This window comes from Anabrus simplex, chromosome 11 (genome assembly GCF_040414725.1).
Source record: "Anabrus simplex isolate iqAnaSimp1 chromosome 11, ASM4041472v1, whole genome shotgun sequence".
Classification (NCBI taxonomy): domain Eukaryota; kingdom Metazoa; phylum Arthropoda; class Insecta; order Orthoptera; family Tettigoniidae; genus Anabrus; species Anabrus simplex.
In genome coordinates, this window is record NC_090275.1 from 86,012,800 (window position 1) to 86,040,114 (window position 27,315).

General features: G+C 37.3%; 1 protein-coding gene across 2 annotated transcripts in view; it reads left to right on the plus strand.

Moving 5' to 3' along the window:
* LOC136883437 (fatty acid synthase) overlaps positions 1–27,315 on the plus strand; it is an 844,467-nt gene that overhangs the window by 268,343 nt on the left and 548,809 nt on the right. For both annotated transcript variants that reach the window (XM_068229660.1, XM_068229661.1), the window contains 3 exons: positions 5,193–5,390; positions 19,747–19,875; positions 23,353–23,583. In XM_068229660.1, the coding sequence (XP_068085761.1) occupies positions 5,193–5,390; positions 19,747–19,875; positions 23,353–23,583 (558 nt within the window). The remainder of the gene's footprint in view (positions 1–5,192; positions 5,391–19,746; positions 19,876–23,352; positions 23,584–27,315) is intronic.

Sequence of the window (27,315 nt, forward strand, 5' to 3'; positions counted from 1 at the left end):
GCATGTATGTACAGTATATAATAGTTATGACAGTATGTCTGGTGAATTGTCAGTGCATCCAGATATCCATTTCTTATAGAGTAATAAATATAACTTTTTTGCTGTTTTACTTCTGGTATTTGAAAGCCCTTAACAATATCAGATTTTAATAATATTTTTCTGTGATTCTCAGTAGAATTTTATCAACTAAAAACCAAACAAATCCCCATGGCGCAACAGCCCTGAAGTGCCTCGGCCTACCAATTGACCGATGCTCAGCCCAGAAACCTGCAGATTACGAGGTGTCATGTGGTCATCACAACGAATCCTCTCGGCCATTATTCTTGGCTTCCTAGACCATCTTATTGTCATATAGCTCCTTAATTGTAATCACATAGGCTGAGTGGTCCTTGAACAACTAATGTCGTATACGGTACTGTAGAAGGAAATTGTACAAATAACTAATGTTGAAGTGTATAGTTATGACAGTATGTCTGGTGCATCCAGGTATCAATTTCTTATTTATTTATTTACATAGTTTACGCCCACATTGGGGCACTTAAATCAAACCCAAATACATTTATGTTAACAAGGAATTAACTGAAGATTTAGCTTGCATCATCTTCTTCCTTTCCCAAAACCTCTTCATTCTGGCTGACCTGGCTGCCCTTTCTTCATCAGATATGACATATTGTTTGTGTTGTACAGTTTTTAATGACAGTCTTATTTGTTTGTTCTTGAGAATCCTTTTTTCTTCTCTATTTTCGATTTGCTTCATTGTAATATTCAGTTCTTCTAAATCATTCTGAACTTCTTTAAACCAATTATTTTTTGTTTTGCTTTTCCAAAAGTAATTAAATAGTTGTTTTATTATCCTATTGTCATTTAATCTAGAAAGATGACAGAAAAAGGCAATTCTTCTTTTTCTCATCATATCTATTATAGATTCACTTTCCCTATAAACCACTGCATTAGGCAATAATCTCCATTGTCCATCCACCTGATGTTTTTTATTAATGATTGTTCTGAGTATCCTTCTGTCCACCTTTTGCAGTGTATCAGTTGTTGCTTTGGTGTTCAATTTAAATAGTGTTTCACAAGCATAAGTCGCTTCAGGTTTAATGATGGAACAGTAATGTTGAAGTTTAGCTTTTATTGAAAGAGATTTTTTCTTGTACTTTGCCCATGTAATTCGTTGTGCTTTTTTTAACTTAAATGTTCTGCTTTCTATTGATGACTTTTCATTGGTGTTCCAAGTTATCATTTCACCAAGATATTTAAACTTATTCACAATTTTAATTTGTTTGGTATTGGCTAAGGTAATGGTTGGTGCTGTAACAGGAAAGGTTGGCATTATTTCGGTTTTTTCATATGAAATTTGCAATCCAACTTTTCTTGCTATGTTATCAAGTTCTCCTATTTGCAGTTTAGCTTCTTCCATATCATTAGCAAGCAGTGCAAGATCATCAGCGAATGCTAAACAATTGTTTTAAAGTTAAAAACTTCATGATTGTTCCGTATTGAATAGAGCCAATTGGCTGATGATGACACTTGAAATGTGTTGAAACCGGTCCCAATAAACAGGTTGTAACTACTTTTTACTACGGAGTATTGAAAGGTGGATCCTTCCCTATAATATTGTACATCTTCTTATTGCTAAACAATTGAGTCTTATTTTTCTGCCAATCTTGATGTTAGGTTGACACATGTTATTCCATTCCGACATGATTTTTTCCAACACACAATTAAACAATAATGGTGAGAGTCCATCTCAGTGCCGAAGTCCAGTATTAATGTCAAATGGCTTTGAGAGTTCATTTCTAAATCTGACTTTAGATTTAGTGTTCTTAAGGGTAATTCCAATAAGGCGAATAAGTTTTGGATGTAAACCAAATACTTTTAGGATATTCAATAATGACTCACGATGGATACTATCATACGCCTTTTTAAAATCAACAAAAGTGATAACTAACTTTTTGTTTCTAACCCTATGATGCTTCATAATCCACTTTAAACTGATAATCTGATCTGGACAACTTCTCCCTGGATGAAAGCCTCCTTGGTATTCTCCAAGTTCACAGTCCAATTGTTCTTGAATTCTCATGTATAATAACTTTGAAAAATTTTTGTAAGCGATATCCAGCAATGATATCCCCCGATAATTGTTGGGATCTGATCTATCACCTTTTTTATGTAAAGGGTGTATTATCACCATATTCCACTCTTCGGGCATTTTTTCAGTATTCCAAATGTCCATGAGGTATTTATGTAAATTCTGAATGGTTTGTGTATTAGCAACCGAGCTCGATAGCTGCAGTCGCTTAAGTGCGGCCAGCATCCAGTAATCGGGAGATAGAAGGTTCGAGCCCCACTGTCGGCAGCCCTGAAGATGGTTTTCTGTGGTTTCCCATTTTCACTCCAGGCAAATGCCGGGGCTGTACCTTAATTATGGCCACAGCCGCTTCCTTCCAATTCCTAGGCCTTTCCTATCCCATCGTCGCCGTAAGACCTATCCGTGTCGGTGCGACGAAAGCAAATAGCAAATAGCTGTGTATTAGCATTCTTCCATATTTCTGCAGTTAGTTGACTCTCCCCTGAAGCTTTGTAATTTTTAAGTGAATCGATGGCTTTCAACACTTCATTGTAATCTGGTGGTACAACCTTTTCTAATGGTGTTTTATTTTTTGAATGAAGGTCATGCTCTAGGTATTGTGTTGGTTCTTCGCTATTAAGTAATTCTTGAAAGTATTGAGCTAAAATTTCTGCATTCTCTTGGTTACCATGTGCCAGTTTTCCATTTGTATTTCTCATCATAAGTGTTGGTGGAGTATAGTTTGATTGGTATTGTCGAAACATTTTATAAAAATCCCTCGTCTTATGTTGTATGAATGCTTCATCTATGGCGTTTAATGATTCTTTGTGATAATTTCTCTTAACCCTTCTGATTTCTTTGGCTGTTTGTTTTCTAGCATTATTTAGTTCTTCACGGGACTTTTCTGTTCTCTTTTGTTGATCATTCAACCATGCTTTGTGCCTGTTTTGAATCGCTGTGTCACATTCCACATTCCACCAAGCTTGTTTCTTTCATTTTTTAACAGGAGCAATTTCTTCAGCTATGGTTTTTAATTTTTCAATTACCGTCCCCAAATTGTCGCTTTAGAGGAGTTTTAGACCTTTCAAAATACAGTTTATTATTAAATAACTAGGGTCATACTTCTTCCTCCTATTGGATTTGGATATTTTGTTCTTCTTTTTTGGTGTTAATTTTATTTCAATCTTGGAAATATAGTGATCTGAATCTATGTCTACCCCACGGAGTACTTTCACATTATAAATTTCTTTGTGATAATTCTTGTCCATGGCCACATGGTCAATCTGGAACTCCCCCAATCTAATATTAGGGCATTTCCAAGTCATTAGTTTGTGTGGTCTTCTTTTAAACCTTGTAGATTCCAAAATTAATCCATGATCTATACAAAGATCAATTAATCTTTGACCATTTTTATTTGTAAATTTATGCGCTGGCCATTTACCCACTACTGTACGAAATCGTTTTTTTTTCTTTCCTATTTTAGCATTGAAGTCACCAAGTAAAATTTTAATATGTGTATCAGAGATACCTGATATCAACTGGTCCAATTCTTCCCAAAATTTTTCTGTTTCTTCCTTTTCTTTGTTATTTTTGTCATTCGTTGGGGCATGGACATTTATCATTGTGTATGTTTTATTCTCTACTTTAACTGTTAAGAGTGCCATTCTTTGGGAGGTCAAAGAAAAAGCTTCAGTTGAAGCTAATATGATGTTATGGACCAAGAATCCTACTCCAAATTGAGGAACATTCTTCATCACTCTTTTCCCTGGAGGACCTTTGTAAAGACGATCCTCCTGATTCTAATGGGTCCTGATCTGTATTGTGCAATTCTTGAAGAGCTGTTATTACTATCTTATGCTGGTCCAATACATCTGTTAAATGTTTTAACTTGCCAAGTTTCATAATTGAATTGATATTTAATGTTGCAAAAAATGAAAATGGTCCTGGTTTATTGAATTTTAGTTTTTTCTTAATCTGATGTGTCTGCATGTCATCTGTTGGGCTTCCAGGCGCTCCGACTCGCCTTGATCTTCTACGTGACACCCCACCGTATCTGATTGGTGTCTTTGTTTGGACCTGCTGATTTTGTATGTCCAAACCGGTGGATTTATTCGTGAGAAGACTAATCATATTTGGCTGATTATCTGATCAATGATCAATGTTTCTGACCGTATTCAGGGTTTACCATTCTAGATGTGATCTGGAAGGATGATTTATGAAATATGGTTTGATGAATGATGAATTTGTAGAGTGGAAAAAAATGGAAGGGATCCGACATTTCGAAAAATGAAGATATCGGCCATAGGAAGACAAGGGCCATGAAATGCGTGAAAATGAAAGACTCCCCAGCCCTCGCAAACCTAATAGCATAGGGGTCGGAAAAGAACAAGAGTTGACCAAGAGAGGTCGGATAGGATAGGTGAAAATGAGGAGCCTGGCACAAATAAGTGGAAGTAATACTAGGACTCAGCTAAGGGCCCCGTGGTCGCCAACCCACGCTCCAAAGTTCAGAGCCCGTGGGGCCCCTTTTAGTCACCTCTTAGGACAGGCAGGGGATACCGTGGGTGTTATTCTACCGCCCCCACCCACAGGGGGACCAATTTCTTATAGATTAATAAATATAAATTTTTCGTTGTTTTACCTTGCTGGGGCCTCCGAGTAAGAGGCAGGCACGCTAGCCCTACACCGCAGGGCCGGGTTTTATCGATTGGATTTCAAAATATATTAAGGTCTAATATTTGGAGCCAGAGGAACGACTCCCAAAGGATTTGTAAAGTGGAGGGAAATCTAAAAATTGGAAAAACAACTACAAGATCAGATTGTGAAAACCATTATAAAATTTTCAATATCAGTCATCAGGAACCTTCTGTACAGATGTCACAGCATTTGAAATTTTGCTTAGAAGCTATGATTCAAAATTTATTACGAATACATATAAATCACTCATGGCAAGCATATTTTAGTGTCAGATAAAATTAGTATTGCTGTTTGATCTTGAGACAGTATTTTAGGATAGAGATAATTAATGTCCTGTTAAAAGGATAAATGGGTGACTATATTATTAAGCCTTCTATTGTACTGCAGTTGCACATTATTGATACCACCTTGTTGTTCCTTGCAGGTTGTTACAGAAGTAATGCCCTGGGATGGTAAATTAGTTGCTGTGAGTTCCTTTGGTTTTGGAGGTGCTAACGCCCATATACTGCTGAAGAAGAATCTTAAGGAAAAAAAGAATGGAGGAAGACCTTCTGACAACATCCCTCGTCTCCTGATAGTTTCGGGCCGCACGTTAGAAGCTATCCGACACATTCTGGATTATGTAAGTGTCAAAGAAATATATTAAGCTTGACAGAAATTCAAGTCATATCCGCTGTCGCACACTGACTCCCTGTCCTCAACCACATATCCTATCCTAATCATCGCTGGCAGAACAATGCCAATCTTCCAATACACAGAGACATCTCACCTGTCACAGGAAACAGAGGTACATCAAGAAAACATCGCAACAGCCCAACTATTGAAAAGACAAAACTTCAACCAGTAGCAGTCGGCTCTTAAGGACTCCCGGATGGTGTCCTCTCTAGAGAACGAAAAGTTCGTTTTATTTTCTCTCAACATTTGAAGTCAAATGTTAGACTCAAATAATGTTAAGAAATTTACATTTCATTGTAAAACTGTAAACTCTCTTCAATAAGGGAGACTGTTCAGCAATATCAAACTTAGGTAGCTGATTTTCAACGCGCAGTTCACTGGTAAATGTTTTCAGATTGAGGATAAGGCACGGACTCTCAAGCTTCTGTCCCAGTATAAGTGATAATGAGAGGGGTTGAGATGTAAGGGGGGAAACGTGATGATGAACAGTTTCAGGGGGGAGGAAGGGTGCGGCAATGGGCTTTCACCTGGGCAGAGTCCGTAGCAGTACAGATGTCCTCACAAATCCCTATATGAGCATGAGCCAGCCAGATCTCCATGGTCGCAATGTCGCAGAAGACCTGTATGAGTATGGTGGTACTGGTCAGCAGCAAAGAAAGAGTTGTGGGGAAAAGTACTGTGCCCCCGACCTGAGAGACCACAAGCTGCCACTGACATCCACATCATGAGAAGGGGACAATGGAATAGGAAGCAGGAGCAACTTCTGTTCTTCACGACTTCATGGTTACTAAATACTGTATTTCTTCAAATCCAAGACAATGTTTTTTTTCTCAGAATCTCGTAAAAAATCAAAGTTCATCTTGCATTAGCGACCTAACAGTAATAAACACCACTGACAATTATCACGGTAACCACACACTACTTCACACACACACACATTGACAATCAACGACCGCTTGTTTATCATACGTCACTAGTTACGGCAACTGGTTGTACAGTGCCTCTGTGTAACGTCACTGGATCTCGGTAAATAGTGAAGAGAGAATGACATTCTATTAGCCTCTACAAAAAAAGTTTCTCAAATCTGCAGAAAGGCACCAAAACATACAAGCCTTCAAATTCTTACAAAGGCCACGGCTACCTACCGGCAGAGTTATAACACATCTACTGTACCTGACGCTTAATAAAATTAAGTTTTATAGACATCAGGAATATTTTTGTGATGGATCGTCATACTGTAAAGATATGTGGAACAGGTATTGCTGGCAAATTTTCAACGGGTTCTCATCGATTTTATGATACCAATCGTAATTTAATTGTTATTAAACACGTGGAAAAAGAATAATTATGCAGCCGCAAGAAAATACGGCACAGGCCTAACTAAAGTCATAATTCGGCGTTAGTGTGAAGACAGAGATACAGGAGTGTCTCGCTCAACCGACCTTTGCTTATCCGACACTCCGTGTTATCCGACACTGGTAGGCTTAATTTGAACTTTAGGTGGATGCATTTCTGGGACACGGGGTGTGGAGGGTGCGACTGTGGACAAGCACTGGCAGTCATGCGGTACGATTGTTCAGTGTAGTATTGGTTGGGTGCGGATGTTATAGTTTTCATATCCTCTGTGAGTATGGCGAGTAAACGTAAGAAAGTGATTGTTTCTGTGGAAGATAAGTAGAGTGGGTTAAAAAGACTGGACAAAGGGGAAACTCTCCAAAAAATCGCTTCAGATTATGGTGTTGGACGTGTTACAGTGGGAGACTGGAAACATACGAGGGAATAAATTGAAAAGTGGTGCTCTACCAGGGCAACAAGTGATGCACTGAAAATTAGAAAGAAAAAAAAAAACAATGGAAAATGTGAGTACAAAAAAGTAAGTGAAGCACTATTTCTTTGGTTCACTAAAATCCAGGAAAAGGGCTTGTCAATATCTGGCCCCATTCTGCAAGAAATGGCGGTGTATATCCAGAAGGGGTTTAATAAAGGGACCCTAATTTTACTGCTAGTGCTGGGTGGCTTGATCGGTGGAAAAAACGGTATGGCATTGGGCAGTTTAATATCTGTGGAGAAAAACTGTCAGCTAAATCCGATGAGGTTGTGAAATTTAAAAGACAATTTCAAGAAATAATTCTTGCTGAAGGATTAACCAGTGATCAGATTTTTAATTGTGATGAGACTGGGCTGAATTTCAAGACATCAAAACTCTTGCAGCCCAAGCCAAGATGTCTGCACCTGGCTACAGGCGTAGTAAGAAAAGAGTACTGCATCTACTGTACAATTGAATTAATAAGTCAATAAATAGAGTCCCGTAAAACATAGTACGTAATACAGTATAGCCTTCCTGTTTGCTTTAGTTCATTTTCAAAGTTATTCTGTATTATCCGACATTTTCGGTGATCCGACGTACTCCAGGTCCCGTTTAAGTCAGATAATTGAGACTCTACTGTAGCTTAAAAAATGCGTGCTGTACAAAAATTCATTCAGTGGCCTGCAACAAGGATGCTTTAAAGAAGTCGAAGATGAAATTGTGAGGTATGTGCATGAAAAACGCAAGGGCGGAATGTAATGGTCATACCATGGTGCAGTAAATTTAAACATAAGAATTTCATTTTTGTCCGTATTGAACTGAGAATGGAAGATAGGAAAACTTAAAGGGTCCACCTTTTCAATACAAAAAATGTTATAGTTTATTTATAACATGTATTTGCACTTGGAACTAGTTTCGACACTGTTTGGCGTCATCATCAGCCAAAATGTGGGAAATAGGCCAGCATGTAGGCATTTATATTACACAAGGCGTTACATTAAACAATACACATCTTACAAGGAGATAAAAACAGGGACGAATATAGAAACAAATGAATCGTTGAGAAAGCAAAAGTTATACATATTAAAAATACCTTAACCACACATCTTGCAGTGCGAAAGTAATCTTCTTGAATGATTCCTGAATATAAAACACACGCGCACACATTTCTGAAGAGCCAGCAGGCAGGACAAAGTAAAGTGAAACCGTAAGAGTTCTTCTGAGAAGAGTTCATCATTTTTTCTATGTTCCGACTAACTAATGAAGTCTGCCTTGAGTTCCTGATAAACATACACAACAGGAAATTCTCCTTCACTCTCAACAATAGCTATAAAGACCAACGGTAAATTTCATTTTAAATATTGTGCAGAGACGTGAAAGCATGAACTTGAACATGATATAACTCCTTCATTTAACCCTTTTTTTTTCCTTTTTTTTTTTTTTTTTTTTTTTCGTTCACATATAGTATCTATAGAAAGCCCACTCAAACGGCCACTACTATAAGAAATGACTCACTACACCCCCAAACACACAAAGCGGCTACATATAATAGCTTAGTAGACCGAGCATTCAAAATTCTGATGTCGAGAAAAAACTTAAATAAAGAATTGAACACCATTCGCTCTATAGCAAAATTCAACGGATATAATGAATCCTTTATTGAAAGAATAATCAATAAATTCAGACACCGCCCAAAAACCACCCTAATAAAAGACAATACTAGCACTGCCACGTTTTCCTCATTTACCTTCAATAAAGAAATTTAAAACGTCACTAACGTTCTTAAAAAACACAACGTTAAAATAGCCTTTCGTACTAACAATAGAAGCACAGAGATCCTACACAACTCTTCATCAATAAATAAAAGTAGTCCTTTTTCTAAATCAGGTGTATATAGGTTTTCTTGCCAAGACTGCAAAAGTTCTTACCTAGGGCAAACAGGACGCAGCTTTAAAATCAGATATGCAGAACATGTCAATGCCATAAAACACAACCGTTTTTCCGTGGTCGGCCTACATATAAAAGAATTTAAGCACAACTTTATTGAAATAAATCAAGATCTTGAGGTATTAGATATTCTAAACAAAGGTTCTTTCCTAGACGTCACTGAAAACCTCTATATTCATTTAGACCAATATTTCAATCTCAACCTAAAATTAAATGATATCTCAGAGAAACCTAAGATCCTATTCGACTTTCTCATTGAATTTTTCAAAAACATGAATATCCCGAAAAACAGATCTGTCTTTCAGATTATGCATAATACTTTGTCACGCCACACACTTTCACCACATCACCCTCCATACTTCCCCTCCTAATCCAACAATGGCCGCTCCCCAGACCTAAACTATCCAACACACTCTGTTCCTCTTCATCTCGCGCCATAGCTTTACCGCCTCATGTCCCGCAATAAACATCATAGAAACCTGCCCCCACCCTACACGTAACGCTGCAACAATACACCACAAATACTGGCACAGTCAACCTCCAAACGCTCAAAAACGTATTCCTTAATACCAATTTTATATTCTTGTCGAGCTGAATACCGGACCTGTGAAGATTACAAGATTATTTTGTGCTTCTACAGAATGGTGTGTTAATGAAGCTATGTAATATAGAGAGAGACTTTCAAAGGTGGTTAAATGAAGAAGTTATATTATGTTCAAGATCATGCTTTCACATCTCTGCACAGTATTTAAAATACAATTTACCGTTGGTCTTTTATAGCTATTGTTGAGAGTTAAGGAGAATTCCCTGTTGTGTATGTTTATCAGGAACTCAAGGGAGACTTCATTAGTTATTCGGAACATAGAAAGAAGGATGAACTCTTCTCAGAAGAACTCTTAAGGTTTCACCTTATTTCTTTCCTGCCTGCTGGCTCTTTAGAAATGTGTGCGCGTGCTTTTTGTATTCAGGAATCATTCAAGGCAAATATTTTCGCACTGCAAGTTGTGTGGTTAAGCTTATTTTTAATATGTATAACTTTTGCTTTCTCAACGATGCATTTGTTTCTACATTCGTCCCTGTTTTTATCTCCTCGTAAGATGTGTATTGTTTAATGTAACACCTTGTGTAAAAAATTGGTTTAATGAAGGAGTTATATCATGTACAAGATCATGCTTTCACATCTCTGCACAATATTTAAAATGAAATTTACCGTTGGTCTTTATAGCTATTGTTGAGAGTGAAGGAGAATTTCCTGTTGTGTATGTTTATCAGGAACTCAAGGGAGACTTCATTAGTTAGTCGGAACATAGAAAAAATGATTAACTCTTCTCAGAAGAACTCTTAAGGTTTCACTTTACTTTGTCCTGCCTGCTGGCTCTTCAGAAATGTGTGCGCGTGTGTTTTATATTCAGGAATCATTCAAGAAGATTACTTTCGCACTGCAAGATGTGTGGTTAAGGTTATTTTTAATATGTATAACTTTTGCTTTCTCAACGATTCATTTGTTTCTATATTCGTCCCTGTTTTTATCTCCTTGTAAGATGTGTATTGTTTAATGTAACGCCTTGTGTAATATAAATGCCTACATGCTGGCCTATTTCCCACATTTTGGCTGATGATGACGCCAAACAGCGTCGAAACTAGTTCCAAGTGCAAATACATGTTATAAATAAACTATAACATTTTTTGTATTGAAAAGGTGGACCCTTTAAGTTTTCCTATCTTCCATGGTGCAGTAAACTCGTCCGTTGACCTTCAACATCCGTGATTAGGCCTATACATCGCTAGCCACTGAAGTTGGCCGAACCCAGCAAGCAAGACATGCATGTAGCAGCAGGCGGTTGTACCTGTTGCTGAGTAAATGTATCAGTTTTATAGACAGCAAGAATATTTTCCTGATGGATTGTCGTATTGTAGAGATGCGTGGAATAGGTATTACCAGCAAATTTTCAACAGGTTCTCTCTGAGAATATGATGCCAGTTTTAAGTTAATTGTTATTAAACCCAAGGAAATAGGGAATGATTTTGCAGCCGCAAAAAAATATGGCATAACTAAAGCCTATGTTCGACGTTGGCATGAAGACAAAGATAGTCTAAAAATGCGTTCTGTACAAGAAAGGTATTCACATGATTTTACAAAGCACTTTTTTTAGCTTGATTAAAATTTTTGAAGCAAAAAATGGGGGTCGTCTTGCATTCAAGGTTGTCTTGGATTTCAAGAAATACGGTAGTAGTCCCGTGGATTTGAACTTCCTCAAAGAACTTGGACAACTTTGAATAGAGCGAAGAACAATCACAGGAGAAGTGGCGATCTGTTGAATTAGTGGGGCAAAGTACAATCTCTGGAATGCAATTGTGTTGCAGCTCTCCAGGCTATCCGACACATAGAGACTGAATATTCTTAATGTTTATAAAGCACAATTACTATCTGATGGCACAAAACCTTAGTTGTGCACTAAATTAGTTTTGTGTGCTACAACATGAGTGAGAGGGGAGGAACATTTACTAAGCTAGTTGCCACGGAAGTGTTCACATCCCTTGTCCGTGCTGCTACTCCTGCTGTCAGCAGGTCACCTGGTGTCTACATTAGTGTGGCATGGCTTCATTTCACTCCCAGTAGCACAGCAGTAGCTACCCCCTCGCTAACTTCCTTCTCCTTTCCCCCTCCAAATCGTGACTTTGCACAGGTTTGTGCCATTATATAGTAATCACATTCTACCATGGAGGTACAGATGAATTATTGACAGCTACTTCATCCTCCTCCTCTTTTCCACTTATCCAGTTCCTGCCAGGTCATTGCATTTATGGCACTTCTCTACCTTTCTTTTTCCTTCCACCATTCCTCTTACATCTTTTTGTCCCAGTCCAGGTTCCTTCTTCTTACAATCCTCTTTATTGAATAAATCCACATTGTTCTAGGTTTTCATCTTGCTGTCTTTCCCTCAAAGTTAATCCCCAACATCTGTCTGGCATTCTTTTCTCATCCATCCTCTTTACATGTCCAAATCATCTTAGTTTACTCCTATCAGTTCTGTCATTTGGGTTTACCATTCGGAGCTCCTTTCTCACATTTTCATTTCTCAATCTGTCTTTCCTTGTCTTTCCTATCATATTTCTTAGGTAATTCATTTTGCTGGCTTGAATTCTACTCTCCTCCATACTTGTTATTGTCCAGGCCTCAGCCCAAAAATCAATATGGGTGTATAGTACCTTCTGTAGATTATCTCTTTACACTTCATTGGTACTTCATTATTCTAGACAAGGTTTCATACACTCTGGTAAAATGCATTGTCGTGTTTCACCCTCTTTGCTAAATCTCCATGTCCATCCTTGTATTCTAGGTGTTTGAAACTGTCATTAATTTCAAGGCTTTGGCTACCAATTTATCACAATGCCCCCTTCCCTTGTCTTTCTCCAGTTGAGGCAAGGTGGACATCATTAAGATCCAGATTTCAATTTCCTGAGTATTTAAGCAGAAATGAACATATACATTTATTTCTATATATCTGAGTATGATTTAATAGAATCTGAAGGTGTTCTTTCAAGAATGAAATATGTCATTCTATTTTAATTAAGTTGTTTCTTTTTCAGGTGTAACATATTGAAATCTCGTTTGTGCATCCCTCATTAATATGTTTTCCCACTTAGCACATTGTGAATTCAAAGTCCTGATTCTCATCGTTTTAAATGTACTTACCATAAAGAATACCTCACTTATTGTGTCACAAATTTTTGCTATTACTGCTTAGTACGATCACATTTTTCCTATCCCTGAAAATGTTATTTGTCATCCTGTGTGAAGGGAAGCTGATTTCCAACTCACATAAGAAAGAGCCCTCGCTACAGTTGTGTGATAACTGGATGAATTCTTGAACTTCACAGGATAAGTTGCACCTTCGGGGAGGAAGATGCTAGGCTCAGGAACGTTCAGTGTTGCTTGCCGGTTATCAGCAAGATTGCTGAATAACACAGTGAGCCTGTTTGTGCTTGTATTTCACATTACATTCAGAAATTAGAAACTTATTTTGTACTGAGTGGTAGGGTGAAGGGTAGCGAATATTTTTCGTCTGACAGCCTATATCTGGATTAGGAACATAACCGTCTGAAGTTAACTAGCGTGTTGTATATTTGTCTTGTGACAGCCTACTTATGAATTAGGAGAAAGTTGTGAAATTTCTTACTGATGAAAACAAAATTCAAATGTATCTGAAAGTGAACTGGCACCCACATCTTTAAGCGTGCAGAAGTAGCATCAAATACAGTAGAAACAATACGTGACATTTCCAGATTTAGCCTTGTTAAAATGGGAGACAATTCACTAGTGGCGCTCCTAATGGTGTGACCTGGAAATTCGCCCTAAATTCAAATATTAATGGAGATGCATATATGGAAATGGATAAATAAATTAGGTCTAGAAAGAAAGTGTTACTAACACATTCACGCCCGTATCCGAGTTATTGCCTACAGCGCGTGGCCGTGCTGTGGACCGTATCCGAGTTAGCCCGGATAGAAGATAGGAAAACAGGAAAACTTAAAGGGTCCACCTTTTCAATACACCTTGAACTGGAGTTGTTCCTACGCAGCTGGGATCTATTTTGGTCACAAATATGTGCGAGAGAGATGAAAGTAATACCCTTATGAATGCTTCTACTCACCAGAAACCACATGGCCATGGCGATTTTCCCTCCCAATGCACTTTCTTTGTTTTGTTTCTGAAGGTAGCCTAGCGCTCGCGCAACTAGCTGCGTAGTTGGTTTGTGATTGCACAAGCGTGTGTATAATCACGTTCTGAAGTATAACCATGGCGTGTAGGGACAATATAAATGATGCAAGTGATGCGAATTTACAAAGCACAGTTTTTCAGCTGCTTGAAAATTATCTTGGCCAGGGGTATACAGTCTATATGGACAATTATTACAAATAGCGTTGGACTCGCGAAACAATTACGGGAACAGAACACTGCCGTATGTGGAATAATATGTCAAATAGGGGTGTACCAAAAGATCTAAAGGAACACTAGGCAATTCTCAAACGGGGTAAAAAGTGAACCAGACATACAAGTACAGTCACCTCTCTCCGAAATCTCAGCTCCATCTACGTCATCAGTTCCAAGTCAATGTCCTGCAATTTTGCCGCCAAAAAGGGCACCAGCCAAGGATCCATCATTTAGGTTAGATGGGAAGAGAAAAGAGCATATTCTCTTAATGTTTCCACCATCAAATATAGACAAGTTCCCCTGAAGAAGGTGCAAAGTGTGCTTCAAAAATAAAATTATTAGTGAAACACGCTATTTTTTGGAATGTGTTGTGTTTCCATTCACCCAGGAAAGTGTGACATTACCTACCACACCCTACAGAGATAGTAGAGGACTTCATTAAAGTATGTGGAAAATCTTGTTTCCATATCTTGTTCAGTTTAGAACTTATTGTGAAAAGAATTCGTTGTTGTTTGCTCTGCCACTAACAGCTGAAATAGCTGGGCCAGCCCTTTAAATAGCCGCTCAGATGATGGGCGTGAATGTGTTAAGATATTAACTTCAAAGTTGCTAAAGCAATTCTGGATAAATGAATGAAGAATTATTTAAAAGGTTATTATTTAAAAGACTCGAATTAGACATATAATCAAGATGTGAAATGGACTGCTGTGAAAGGGCTTGCTCTTTCATTTATGCATTAATTTTTTAACTTTAGCATTCCTGCTTGAATTTTTATGGCTAGATTTGTCTTTTTTATCATTTAGAAAACATTGTATCATCACATTAAGACACTTGTCAATATAAATATCGGCACACTCCTTACACACATGATTCAGAGAAATAACATTTAAGAGCTGGACATATTTCCTCTTAACTTGAAGCCTACTAACAGAAAGAAAATCTATAAATTTAGCCTTAAAAACATTGAAAATGTCCCTTGCTGGCAAGATGTAGTGCTTTATATCTTCTGGTATGGGCTAGAGCAATTTGTTACTTTCATTGACCTGTCTTAGTTTCATCCTTGGCTTTGACAATATGACAGTGACTGAGGTATGAGCGATGATACTGTAGTAATACCATTCCTTATGCAGCCAGTCCCTGTTATGATTGGTGTGAAAATATCGCCCATAGGGTCGATTAGTGCATGCCCAGTGGGCTTGGTGGACTGATATGCAATAGCAACTTCTGGCTCAGTGAGGAAAGCAATGGGAAACTACCTCACTCTCATTTTCCTCCTATGCCTCTTCAGTGACGCCTAGGCTGTCTATGATAGCCTTTGGTGGAGCTGTGGAGGAACAGACCAGCCTTCGAGCTGAATACCCAACACATACAACATTAGGGTAAAGTAAATTTGCATCATCATCATCATATTGTTTCAACAAAAATATGTACATTTTCAATCAACTAATTGATTTTCTTAAATCACCCATATTTTCTTCAGTGCTTGACAACGCATTTCGGCATTCCAAATGGGGTAACTTGGAACACAACCTGCCATACACATAACACATATGCATTTTCCTGAATTAAATCAAAACCCAGAGATCACACCTACAACAACACATCGGTATTGAAGGTTAACTGTTGCACTATACAATAAAATAAGCTTATTATATTTTAAGCCAGTTAAAATATGGGTCGTGCAGGTCAGAAGTTTAGGAAGTATTATTAAAATCTCTTTGTTATTGGAAGAATATATTTGCAAACACAATATTTACTTAGATTTTCTTGTCACGAGGGAAGCAGAAGAAAGACTGCGAATCCTTCTGCACTTCACAGTTATTGCAGCCAAATGCAGCACATATCTTTCCACTCATATTGAGAGGAGATACAAAGGAAATTATAAAGGAATGACACACACTACTATTTACTTATGTGAACTTAATGCAAATGCATAAATAACGCCCAAAACTTCACAAACAAGTGCACGTGCTTTTATGACAGAATCAGTAACTCCAGGTCACTCTGCTAGACAGAGCTCTAATCGCTGTCCCTCGATATCTCGCAGACTGTCGCATATTGTCTCTACTGTATTTGGTAGCATGAATGTCGAAACTTGCACCTTCGAGTTTTGACTCAATAATTCGAATTGGTCGAATCAAAATTTATCACATTCAAAATGGCAGCCAAAGTTGCAGTTGCACATGGTTGAGTGTAACCTCCAATTCATTGTCTAAGATTGTGACCAGTAAATAGTGTTTAATAATCCACTGGTCCAAAATAAAATGTTTCTATTACTATTTGCTTTAGAAATCCACAATAATACTTGATATTTTCATGGGCCCCCGTGCAAATGTTTTCATATTGTTGATTGGTGTTTTTCACACCTTTCAGTGCACTGTTATTATTTTATAATTCCTAGTGGAAAAGGTTTTCATATTTGTTCTCTCATGTTTTTTACACCTTTTAACATTTTCCTCTCATCTTTAGAAATGGTAGATATAGTTTTCATTGTACCTGCGGATACACGAGGTAAAATGTCGTCATAATTAAATTGAAAGAAGTTATATAATGGTTCAACATTTTCAATACATATAGAATTAGAAATGTAATGTTACATTACTAGTTGATTATAAGCAATACCGGTTTCGACCACTGTTCCGGGTCATCATCAGCCGATCACATAAAATATAAGAAAACAATGCACAGGAAAATAATAGGTGATGTATAAATTTTCCACTAGTCGTAGTTTATGAAGTATTATAACACTTGTAGCAGTAGCACTGTGTGTTGAAATTTTTTAAAATCTTGAAGAGGTCAAGGATCAGCCATATAAGAGAAGCCAGACGTAAGTTCTTGGAGAGCGGTAAAACTAGTGTGCTAATGGCACTGTGTTTTTAAATGTTTATGAAACTCGATGAACAAGTTAATTAGCTCTAGGATCAAGTTTGTAAACATTGCTAGACGTGAAATTGTATAATACAGTGTAATATAATTGACAATAGAAATATATAGTAAGGTTTATAAAATCTCGTGTGTCAGATTCCTGAAGTTTGAAGATGCAGAGCAGTTGACATAAAAAACAATTGTGAAAAGAAAAAAGTTAAAAAGCACAATATTAGAACAATTGAGAATCACATTTACATAGTGTGTGATTTCTTGAAGATAACAGCTCAGGTAGTCCTTGAGGTAACATAAGGTATAAATTTAAATGTTATAATGATCTGAAACGTGATATTATAATATCCAGTTCAATTTGGAAAAAAAGAGAGAAACAAAGATGTTAATAGAAAATAAAATAGGTGTGGAACAGAATATAAATAATAACTAAAGCAGGTAAAAGAATGTTTTTCTAAAATTATTGTGAGTTGTTGAATTAGTTAGATGATTTTTCATTATTATATATTGGTATTATAAACTTACTCATTCAGGACAAATATTTCAGGTTCCTTATCAACACCTATATCATCTATGGCCAGGCAGGCAGGCAGGCATTAATTTTTGAAAATGAGACCAAGTCTCTGATAGTGCATTGGCACTGCTGGTGGCTCTAAGTACCTTGCGCAGTGGCCTCCATGGTATGCACTAGCCATGCATCTTGGTAGGTGTGCTATTTACCAACTGACGAGCCCAACTTAATATCTGGAGCTAAACAATGGCATCCAGGAATGAGTTAGCTGGAACATTTATAATGTCGAATAACGGACCAAGGAGTAGTGTTAAGAAAATGTACCAAACCTTAGGCTGGGGAGTCTTGGGAGTATGAAGAAGAGATGCTGAACTATGTGGTATGTTTTGAGCTGTTAGTGGAGAGTTGGCATGGAATGACATAAGTAGACGAGTAAGCTTGAGTGGACCTTTTAAAAGTAGCAATACCAAGCTCGATAGCTGCACTCGCTTAAGTGCGGCCAGTGTCCAGTATTCGGGAGATAGTAGGTTCGAACCCCACTGTCGGCAGCCCTGAAAATGCTTTTCCGTGGTTTCCCATTTTCACACCAGGCAAATGCTGGGGCTGTACCTTAATTAAGGCCACGGTCGCTTCCTTCCCACTCCTGGCCCTTTCCTGTCCCATCATTGCCATAAGACCTATCTGTGTCGGTGTGACGTAAAACAAATTATAAAAAAGTTTCGAACAGATTTATTAAAAACCACCATTCCAATACTCTACAATCCTTATATTTGGGATACAATTGTTACATAGTTGTTAAAGTGGTACATGTTTCGCTTAACTTAGTAAGCATCTTCAGCCACATATCATCAAAGTTAGTTCAGGGCCCTGAACTAGGTTCCTCATTAAGGTCGAATTACTTGCAATAGTACTAGGGAGAACGTACATAAAAATCTAATTTGTGGAGTAAGCAATGCTTAAAATATAACTGAGATTCAATAAATGAACTTGTCATAATATCATATACTATACATGGAATAAAATACTAGTGTAACGTCTAATGGTACAAGTTGAATATATGTAGAGTAATCCAAGTCATAGAAGTTCTAACATTATAATTAGTTTTTACAAACTATTAATATTAGTGGAGCGTGGATTAATTAAAAGCTTGCAATTAAAATCTTCAAGTTTGATGGAAATGAGTGTTAGGTACATAGAAATCACAGCAGAGTTGTTGAACATCAAGTACTTGCAAACAGTGTTAAAGGCACTTGAAAAGCTTCAAAGTAAAGAAGTGTTGTTCCGCTTTCCATGTAGTTGGCTATATTCATGAGTTATTTTACGTAGATTCAACATATAGGGAGTTCAACTAAACCTTAGATGTAAAAGATCGCAGTGTGATGCGTGTTGAAGGCCCTTAGGTTGAAGAGAGGTGACTGGCCTTGTTAGCTGCTTAAGATGAATCATACTAAGATTCGTAACTTGAAAAAAAAAAGATTGTAATTATGAAGATAAAGTTGAAATTCAAGAGGACAAATGGGGGCAAATATTCATTTATAGGATAAGGAGTAAGGCATTGGAATAAATTATTATGGAAAGGGAAATGCTCGATAAATTTCCAAGTTCTTTTAAAATGTTTAAGAAAAAGCTAGGTAAACAACTGATAGGGAATATGCCACCTTTGGCTGGACTTCCATCTTTATAAATTAATATTGTTCTGCCATGACTGAAATACGATGGTACATATCCTCAATGAATCATGCAAGCTGCAATGAAAGCAATGGTTTGGTGTGCATTGAGGTCTTTAATAACCTAACTCCATCTTTACCAAGGGCAGTGTCTATTAAAATTCCCCGACATGCATTAAAAATGTCATCTCTAGTTATGACAGTTTGCTCAGTTTTGAGGGTATTGGTCTGGCACACCTCATCACATTTATGAAGCAAGTGTACACTGCTAGAACCAAACAGTGAAGGGAAAATAAGCACTAAAATAAAATTATTTTTATCTCAGGCATTCATGAACATGAGTGAAGTATGATGGTAGCCTCTTTAGTTAACCACATACTGTAGCATGCATGCAAAACTTTCATAACTCACCAATATTTTGAATCTGAATTGTTAAATATTTTTAAAAATATTTTTCTTATTATTATACATTACTTTTGGAATGAAAAATATATTTGAAAGAAATAGTAATTTGTCATTTAAGGATTAAAATAATGTTTTTTTGTTTTGTTTTTCCAGGCTCAATCATGTCCTGTTGATGCTGAATTTGTGCATCTTCTTCATTGCGTACATTCAAAGAATGTTCCAGGTCACCGATTTCGTGGATACATAATCCTGTCACCAGAGGAAAATACTCCAAAAATTGGCGTGAGTGTCATTAAGGTAGCAAGTAAGGGGTAGAACTCCAGTAAGCACTCCCCAGTGTAAAAACATCCACATGCATTTTTGAATGATTTTCAATTATCTCAAGAATATTGGGTTTTATTTCCCATCCCCATTTTTGAATGTTAAACTGTAAAAATTATACTTAATACATAATGTGAAACTGTTCATGCCCAAAGAATGTCCTGTTATTGTTAAGCTGGCAAATTTAAAATATAGAGAAATCTCATCATGTGTACTGCATAGACAACAATTAAAAATTACAGTAAGTTAGTATTTCGTCAGTGTAAATGCAATACCTACTATGTGCTAAAATAGCTCTTTTCAATTAAATATGCACTCTCGTAGATGATACCTCTGTGGATCGACTTGTAATATCTATTTTGTGCAGTCAGTTTTCATTTCCTTGCATTTTCTAGTAAAACCATACCTGCCATGTGCCAATGCATGGAAGTTGTAATACCAATATAAATGGTCCGTTATTGGACATTATAAATTTTCCAGCTAACTCATTCCTGGTTGCCAGCGTTTTGCCCTCGTGTGCTAGACTGGGCTCATCAGTTGGTACCTAGCACACCTACCAAGACGCTGGCTTGTGCATACCGTGGAGGCCACTGCGTAGGCTAATTGTAGCCACCGGCAGTGCCAATGCACTATGAGACATTTCATCTCATTATCAAAAATTGATGCCTGCTTGGCCATCAGATGATATAGATGTTGATTCCCATAGGGAAGTTCCCATGGAAGTTGTAAGTTAATACCTGCTATGTGCAAGAAATGTCACATGACTGGTATTCTAAGGACACGTCAGTAGGAAATGGTAAACATGTCGCGCTGTGTAGTTCATTGTTGGAATATGACAAAACGTGTCTGAGTATGGGTAGCCCTGTTAATAGAACGGTAAATTTTCTCTGTAGTAGTTAAGATGATAAATAAAATGTGAAGTGTTGTGTTGAGAACCTGAATGTTCGCAGGTAAACATTTAAATATTTACAGGTAAATATTGTAAAGTGAGTGCAGTATCTTAAAGCCGGCCCCATAGTGTAGGGGTAGCGTGCCTGCCTCTTACCCTGAGGCCCCGGGTTTGATTCCCAGTCAGGTCAGGGATTTTTACCTGGACCTGAGGGCTGGTTCAAGGTCCATTCAGCCTATGTGATTAGAATTGAGCAGCTATCTGATGGTGAGACAGTAGCCCCAGTCTAGAAAGCCAAGAATAAGGGACAAGAGGATTCATCGTGCCGACCACACGACACCTCGTAATCTGCAGGCCTTCGGGCTGAGCGACAGTCGCTTGGTAGGCCAAGGCCCTTCAAGGGCTGTAGTGCCATGGGTTTTGGTTTGGTTTGGAGTGCAGTATCTTGCCGCAGACCATGGAAACAATATTATCTCCCTTGCAAATATTGAACAGCTTTCAACCTGATGGCCAGGGTGATAATTCTCCCTGAATATGCTACGAGCTTTTGCTACCAGTATATTTGAAGCACCAGTGGGAGAAGATGCACTTGTAAATTATCAGTAATATTTTAAGGAAAAGATGTTTGTTGTTCAGATTTATGCAACCCTGATTCTTAATACATTGCAAAATAGGATGCCAACAATCTGAAGATCTGATTTATAGTCAGCCTGTAACGTAAGAAGAAGGATTACCATTTTGAAGACTGTTATTTGCCAACAGGAGATGAACAGTAGGCACGAGTCTGTAGACTAATGTTCCTAAACACACTGGGCATTAAACAAGTTTGTTTCCTTCTGTCAATCACTGACAAGAGAGAAAGCAATGACAGAGATGACGCTGATGATGATAAGCATGGTGATCCAGACAGCCAAGCTAATATCTCTACCGCTTCTAATGATACAACCTCGAGAAGCAGACAATTCAATGATTCTGAAAATAAAATATTTCTTGGAATGATTGGTACTAATCCCAAAAGTTCCCAGCCACGATTGCAGATCATCCACCACAATGAGGTACATTGAAAGTGGATTTCTATCATTTCAAAATATACACGGCATGTACCGTGATTGGTGTGAAAAAATGGGGCGGGGGTTGTCTCAGGGGTCTAGACCTTTGTTTGTGGTACAACCTGGAAAGAAAAATTGAGGTACACATGCCTCGAAAAGATCAATGTAATTCATGTCATATGTATAATCAGGAAACGTTGACCTTGATAAATACACTGCACACTTGAATATGAAGGATGAAGCGTTAAATGCAAAGGCAGTTACAAAGGAGAATATCTCTGATACTCACCATGTACTAATAATGAATGTTTAGACTGTTATTATTGCTTCAAAACTGGAAGAAAGTGCACCATACCACAAAAGAAGTACACAATTTAACCAACAAGTGTCTCAACCTTTACATTTTGCATGAAGCCATCGGAGGCGTTTCAGCAAGTTGTTTTACTACATGCATTGTTGATTACATTGAAAGTTTGCCCCTTCTCAAGTAACCTTAATATCAGAAGGTTGTGGGGACCAAAATAGAAACAAGGTGCTAACATCAGCTCTCAGCACAATGGTAAATAGAAGAAACTTAACAATCGAGCACTTTTACTTAGGGAAAGGGCATACAGTTATGGAAGTTGACAGTGTGTGTCCTACTTTGGAACATTACTTGAAAGCTCCGTTGCATGTCCAAAGTGATTTCATTGAAAGAGTTCACTTGGCAAGAAAAATAAAGCTGTATGCAATAATTCATCTTTTTCAATAACTACACAGCCATTTCAGCACTCATCCCTTTGCCTAGGAAATATTTATCTAACGGCTCTATTCATTTCTGACTTTGACATGCATTCATACATCCGAGTTCCAGCTTCTTTCAATAAGGAAACAGCGATTTGTTTCAGGATCTGTGAGATACCTTCAGTCCTGTGTCCAACACTGACAAAAATCTCTGCAGGAAAGTACGAAGGTTTGCTTACTTTAACCAATCTGATTCCCAAAGATCTTCACTCATCCTACAACAATCTTCTTTACGAGAAGTAACAAGCAGGTTAATATATTATTGAAGTAATCGCGACTAACTCTATTTTATTTGTTAATTTTGGTATGCCTATCAATTATTTCATTTGAAGGCCAAATCGATAAATATCTGGCATTTATAGAATATTACTTTGAGTCCGAATATTGTATGTAATTCCTGCTATGTGAATTCTAATTTCATGAAATACCTGTCATGTGCTTACTTAATACTATATTTTGTTATATCTTGATGAAAAATATATTATTGGTTATTTTTCAGTTCTTTAATTCACCCCCTTATCCCGCTTGAACGATTTTGCCAAAGTATTTAATTTCCGATCTTCCCTTCAGATAGTTGTATGTGTCTCTTGAAATTGCATTTACATTGACAATTCTTCTTTCATACATATTATTTACTGAACTTGTTCAAGTCCCTCTACTTTGCAGACTTGACTATGCTGTCTACATTCTATTAAAGTTAATACTTTAACTTCACAGATTTCAAATGAGATGCACCCGCCTATATGGTTTGTGTTCTCTGGTCTTGGCAGTCAGTGGCCAGGGATGGGATCACCTCTCCTGTCAATCCCTGTATTTGCTTCAGCAATCAAAGAGTGTGATCTTGTACTGAAACCTCTTGGAGTGGATATCTTCAAAATAATCACCGAGAAGAATCCCGAGATCTTCAACAGTCCTATAAATGCCTTTGTTGGTGTTGTAGCCCTCCAGGTTTGTTGATGGCTTACTTAACTCTTAAAATGATGTTGACAAAATGGTTCAGCACTGTTGATATACATGTTTAGCTATCACTGGTTGTGGTGATATTATTAGCATGCAGACTTCGTGTTATTTAAAGGGTTCTTGCATCTAGATCATCGGCCATTATTACGTAGACTTGACCAGGTTTCTCATGACAGTCTTTTGAAGTAGGAATATTCTCTCTGTGTATCAAAATGGCCAATAGCGGAAGCATGTATATGTTCGGTTAACATTGTGACCTCGTTGAGGGTTAACAGCATAAAACATTTAAATTTAGAATCGTTAAAACGATATTATAAAATAAAAATAACCCAGGTAAAATACACAACAACTAACGCCAGGGTGTGGATAGCAGAAGGAGCCCTGTCAGTGGAACGTAGGTTTTTTGTGACCAAATCATTCAGAAAAACTCATTTTTGTAAGAGTTCAATATTTTTATTCTAAATAACATTATTCAAAACTCAAAAAGGACAAAGCAAAACTTACATAACATGATTATGGAAAAGAAATAAAATTTAGAATAACATACCTTTTAAAAACAAATCACACATGCAGTGTGCCAAACCAGGTTATATACATAGTCATTTGTGCCTTGACACAAAAGAAATACATATTAAAATCCTAATTCGATGGTTCCCATCATTGTTACAGTGGTCTAGTCCCGTTTTAATTTAACGTAAATAGATGAAGGTTTACATGACCAAAAATGCCAAAAGTACGAAGTTACATTATCAACTAACCAACTACAGCAGATGGAATGAAAAATTACTTTACATTAAGTAAAACAGAACTAAAGGATGGCAAGTCTGATGGATGAATTTAAGTTTGTTTATTGATTGATTGATTGATTGATTGATTGATTGATTGATTGATTGATTGATTGATTGATTGATTGATCGATTGATTGATGATTTATTTATTTATTTATTTATTTATTTATTTATTTATTTATTTATTTATTTATTATTTTTTTTTTTTTTTAAAGATACGATACATATGTTCATGATTTTGGAAAGCAAACTATATCTTCATGTCTAGATTGCTTATGTAGCTAATTGTCTCTGGAAACGCACAAGCAAACTCACTGATATTGCCACTGTACTTTCTTCTTTGACGCTTGGTGACAGTATGTTGGATGGTCTGATTAGAGACATCACAATTGCAGTGAGGTTTAGAAATTATTTTCCGTTTGTAGTGGAAATTGCGCAGCTATCATGGCCCGATCGTGTCCTGTTAAGTGTAGACCAGGTTTTACAATGAAGCTCAAATCCAGGTGGCAGCGATGAACCAATTTGTGGCAGAGTTGACTCAGACCTAGTATCTTGTCTTCCCTGCTATTCTTTAGTTATATTGAATTTGGTATTCTTAAATTCTATTGCATTTCTTATTGGTGGACTTTGAGACCTTAGACGATTCAGATGGAAATCAGTGATGTCATCCTGTATTGGTAATTGGGGATTATTCATCTTTCTTGAACTCCCTGAGGAGAGCATTTTTTTTCTTTCTTTTTGCTATTTGCTTTACGTCGCACTGACACAGATAGGTCTTATGGCGACGATGGGATAGGAAAGGCCTAGGAGTTGGAAGGAAGCGACCGTGGCCTTAATTATGGTACAGCCCCGGCATTTGCCTGGTGTGAAAATGGGAAACCACGGAAAACCATATTCAAGGCTGCCGACAGTGGGACTCGAACCCACTATCTCCCGATTACTGGATACTGGCCCCACTTAAGCGACTGCAGCTATCGAGCTCGGTGAGAGCATTTTTAGTGGGGAGATATGGCTGAGGGTAGGTAGATAATATGTGGGTGTAAACCTTAATGTGGTATAATTTATTTATTTATTTTTTAATACAAATATACAGATGTTCATCCAATTACAATATTTGCTCATAACTTCTTCTTGTGCAATAGAAGTGCTGGGTACAAACCAACCATGCCATTCAGAGGAGAGAATCTACAGTACTGTAGTAACCCAAAATGCCTGGGAGTCCACCCTGGATATGTCCTTGACCTACAAGAATCATCTCTGTAATGTGTCAGCCAAGATCAAGACCAGGAATAACATCCTTCAAAAGCTGGCGGGTACCTCCTGGGGTGCTAATGCTCAAATCCTGAGATCCACTGCTCTTGCACTTTCTTATTCCGCCGCTGAATATTGCTGCTTAACCTGGCTTAACAGTGCTCACACTGGACTAGTAGACACCCTTCTGAACCAAGCAATGCATATCATTACAGGGTGCATCCGACCAACTAACACACACTGGCTTCCCACCCTAAGCCACATACCACCTCCATCCTTAAGAAGATCACAGTCACTGCTTAACTTATGGACGAAAATAGAAAACAGTCCTCACCTCCCTATTCGTTCTGACATAGCAGCTTCTCCAGCTAAATGACTGAAATCCAGACACCCTTCTTGGCGTACTGCAATGAATCTACAGGACACCTCCTTTAATGTATCTGGACACCTGGGAAGAACAATGGCAACAGCAATCCTTATTACCACATCATCACATCATTGAGAACCCCTGCAAGTGCCTAGATGGATTTTCCCTTCGCAGATGGCAGTGGAGGACGCTAAACCAAATTAGGACCAGCCAAGATAGATGTGGAGCCACTCTCCTCAAATGGGGATGGAAGACTTCACCGCACTGTGACTGCAGAGAAGAGGAGCAGGCAGTGGATCACATTGCATTTGAGTGTCCTTTGCATGCTTATAGAGGCTCTATAGAGTGCTTACACTGTGTTTGGAGCGAAGCTCTTTCCTGGTTCTCAACTTTTGATATGGAACTTTAGTTATGAACTTGAGATGGTATTTATACATATTGTATAAAATATTGTATTCATCATACGCTAAATAAATAAATAAATAAATAAATAAATAAATAAATAACTCCTAATATTTTTTAGTATAAATACACAAATAAAAAAAGGTACAGAAATAAAAATAACAAACTGGATACAAAAAAATTGAGAAATAAATCAAAATTAGTTAATCTATTATGTAACAATAACCAAAGTAATAAAATAATGAATACAATAAATAGAAGAATATAACCAAAAAACAAAAACAGAGAACATGGCATCCTTAATTAATTACCTGTAATAAATGCCTGCAAGATTTCAAGAAGTCAGATTTTTATCTTGAAATAAATCAATATTGAGAAGATGTAATTTATTATAAAATGGCATCATTCTATATATAGGTGATTAACACTTGGCAAGAGAAACAAGTTCCTAAATGTACCTGCTGGTTTTCTAGGTGCGTATAATAGAAGTTGATAAGATAGTTCCATATCATCCATGTCATTATTAACGAGCTTATAGAGAAACATCATCAACGGACATTTCCTTCTGGTATCTAGCCTCGCAGACCCAAACTTTCAATCATTTCATAATAAGGTAAATATTTGGGATATTCTCTGGTTTTTGTGAAATATATGTATTTCAAGACCTTTTCTGGATCCTTTCAATCAAATCTCTGCGTCACTTTGTTGCTGGTTTCGAAATAATAGAGTCGTATTCGAAATTTCATCCAACAAATGCGAAATACAAACAAAATAAAGACTTATTACTTAGACCATAAGAATTTTTAATTAAAAAACCAAGGTTCCTGTATGTTTCCTTCTTCTCATTTTCTATGTGAGAAGTGAAATTTAAATCATTAGTTATTATTATTCCTAAATCATTAACTTAATTTA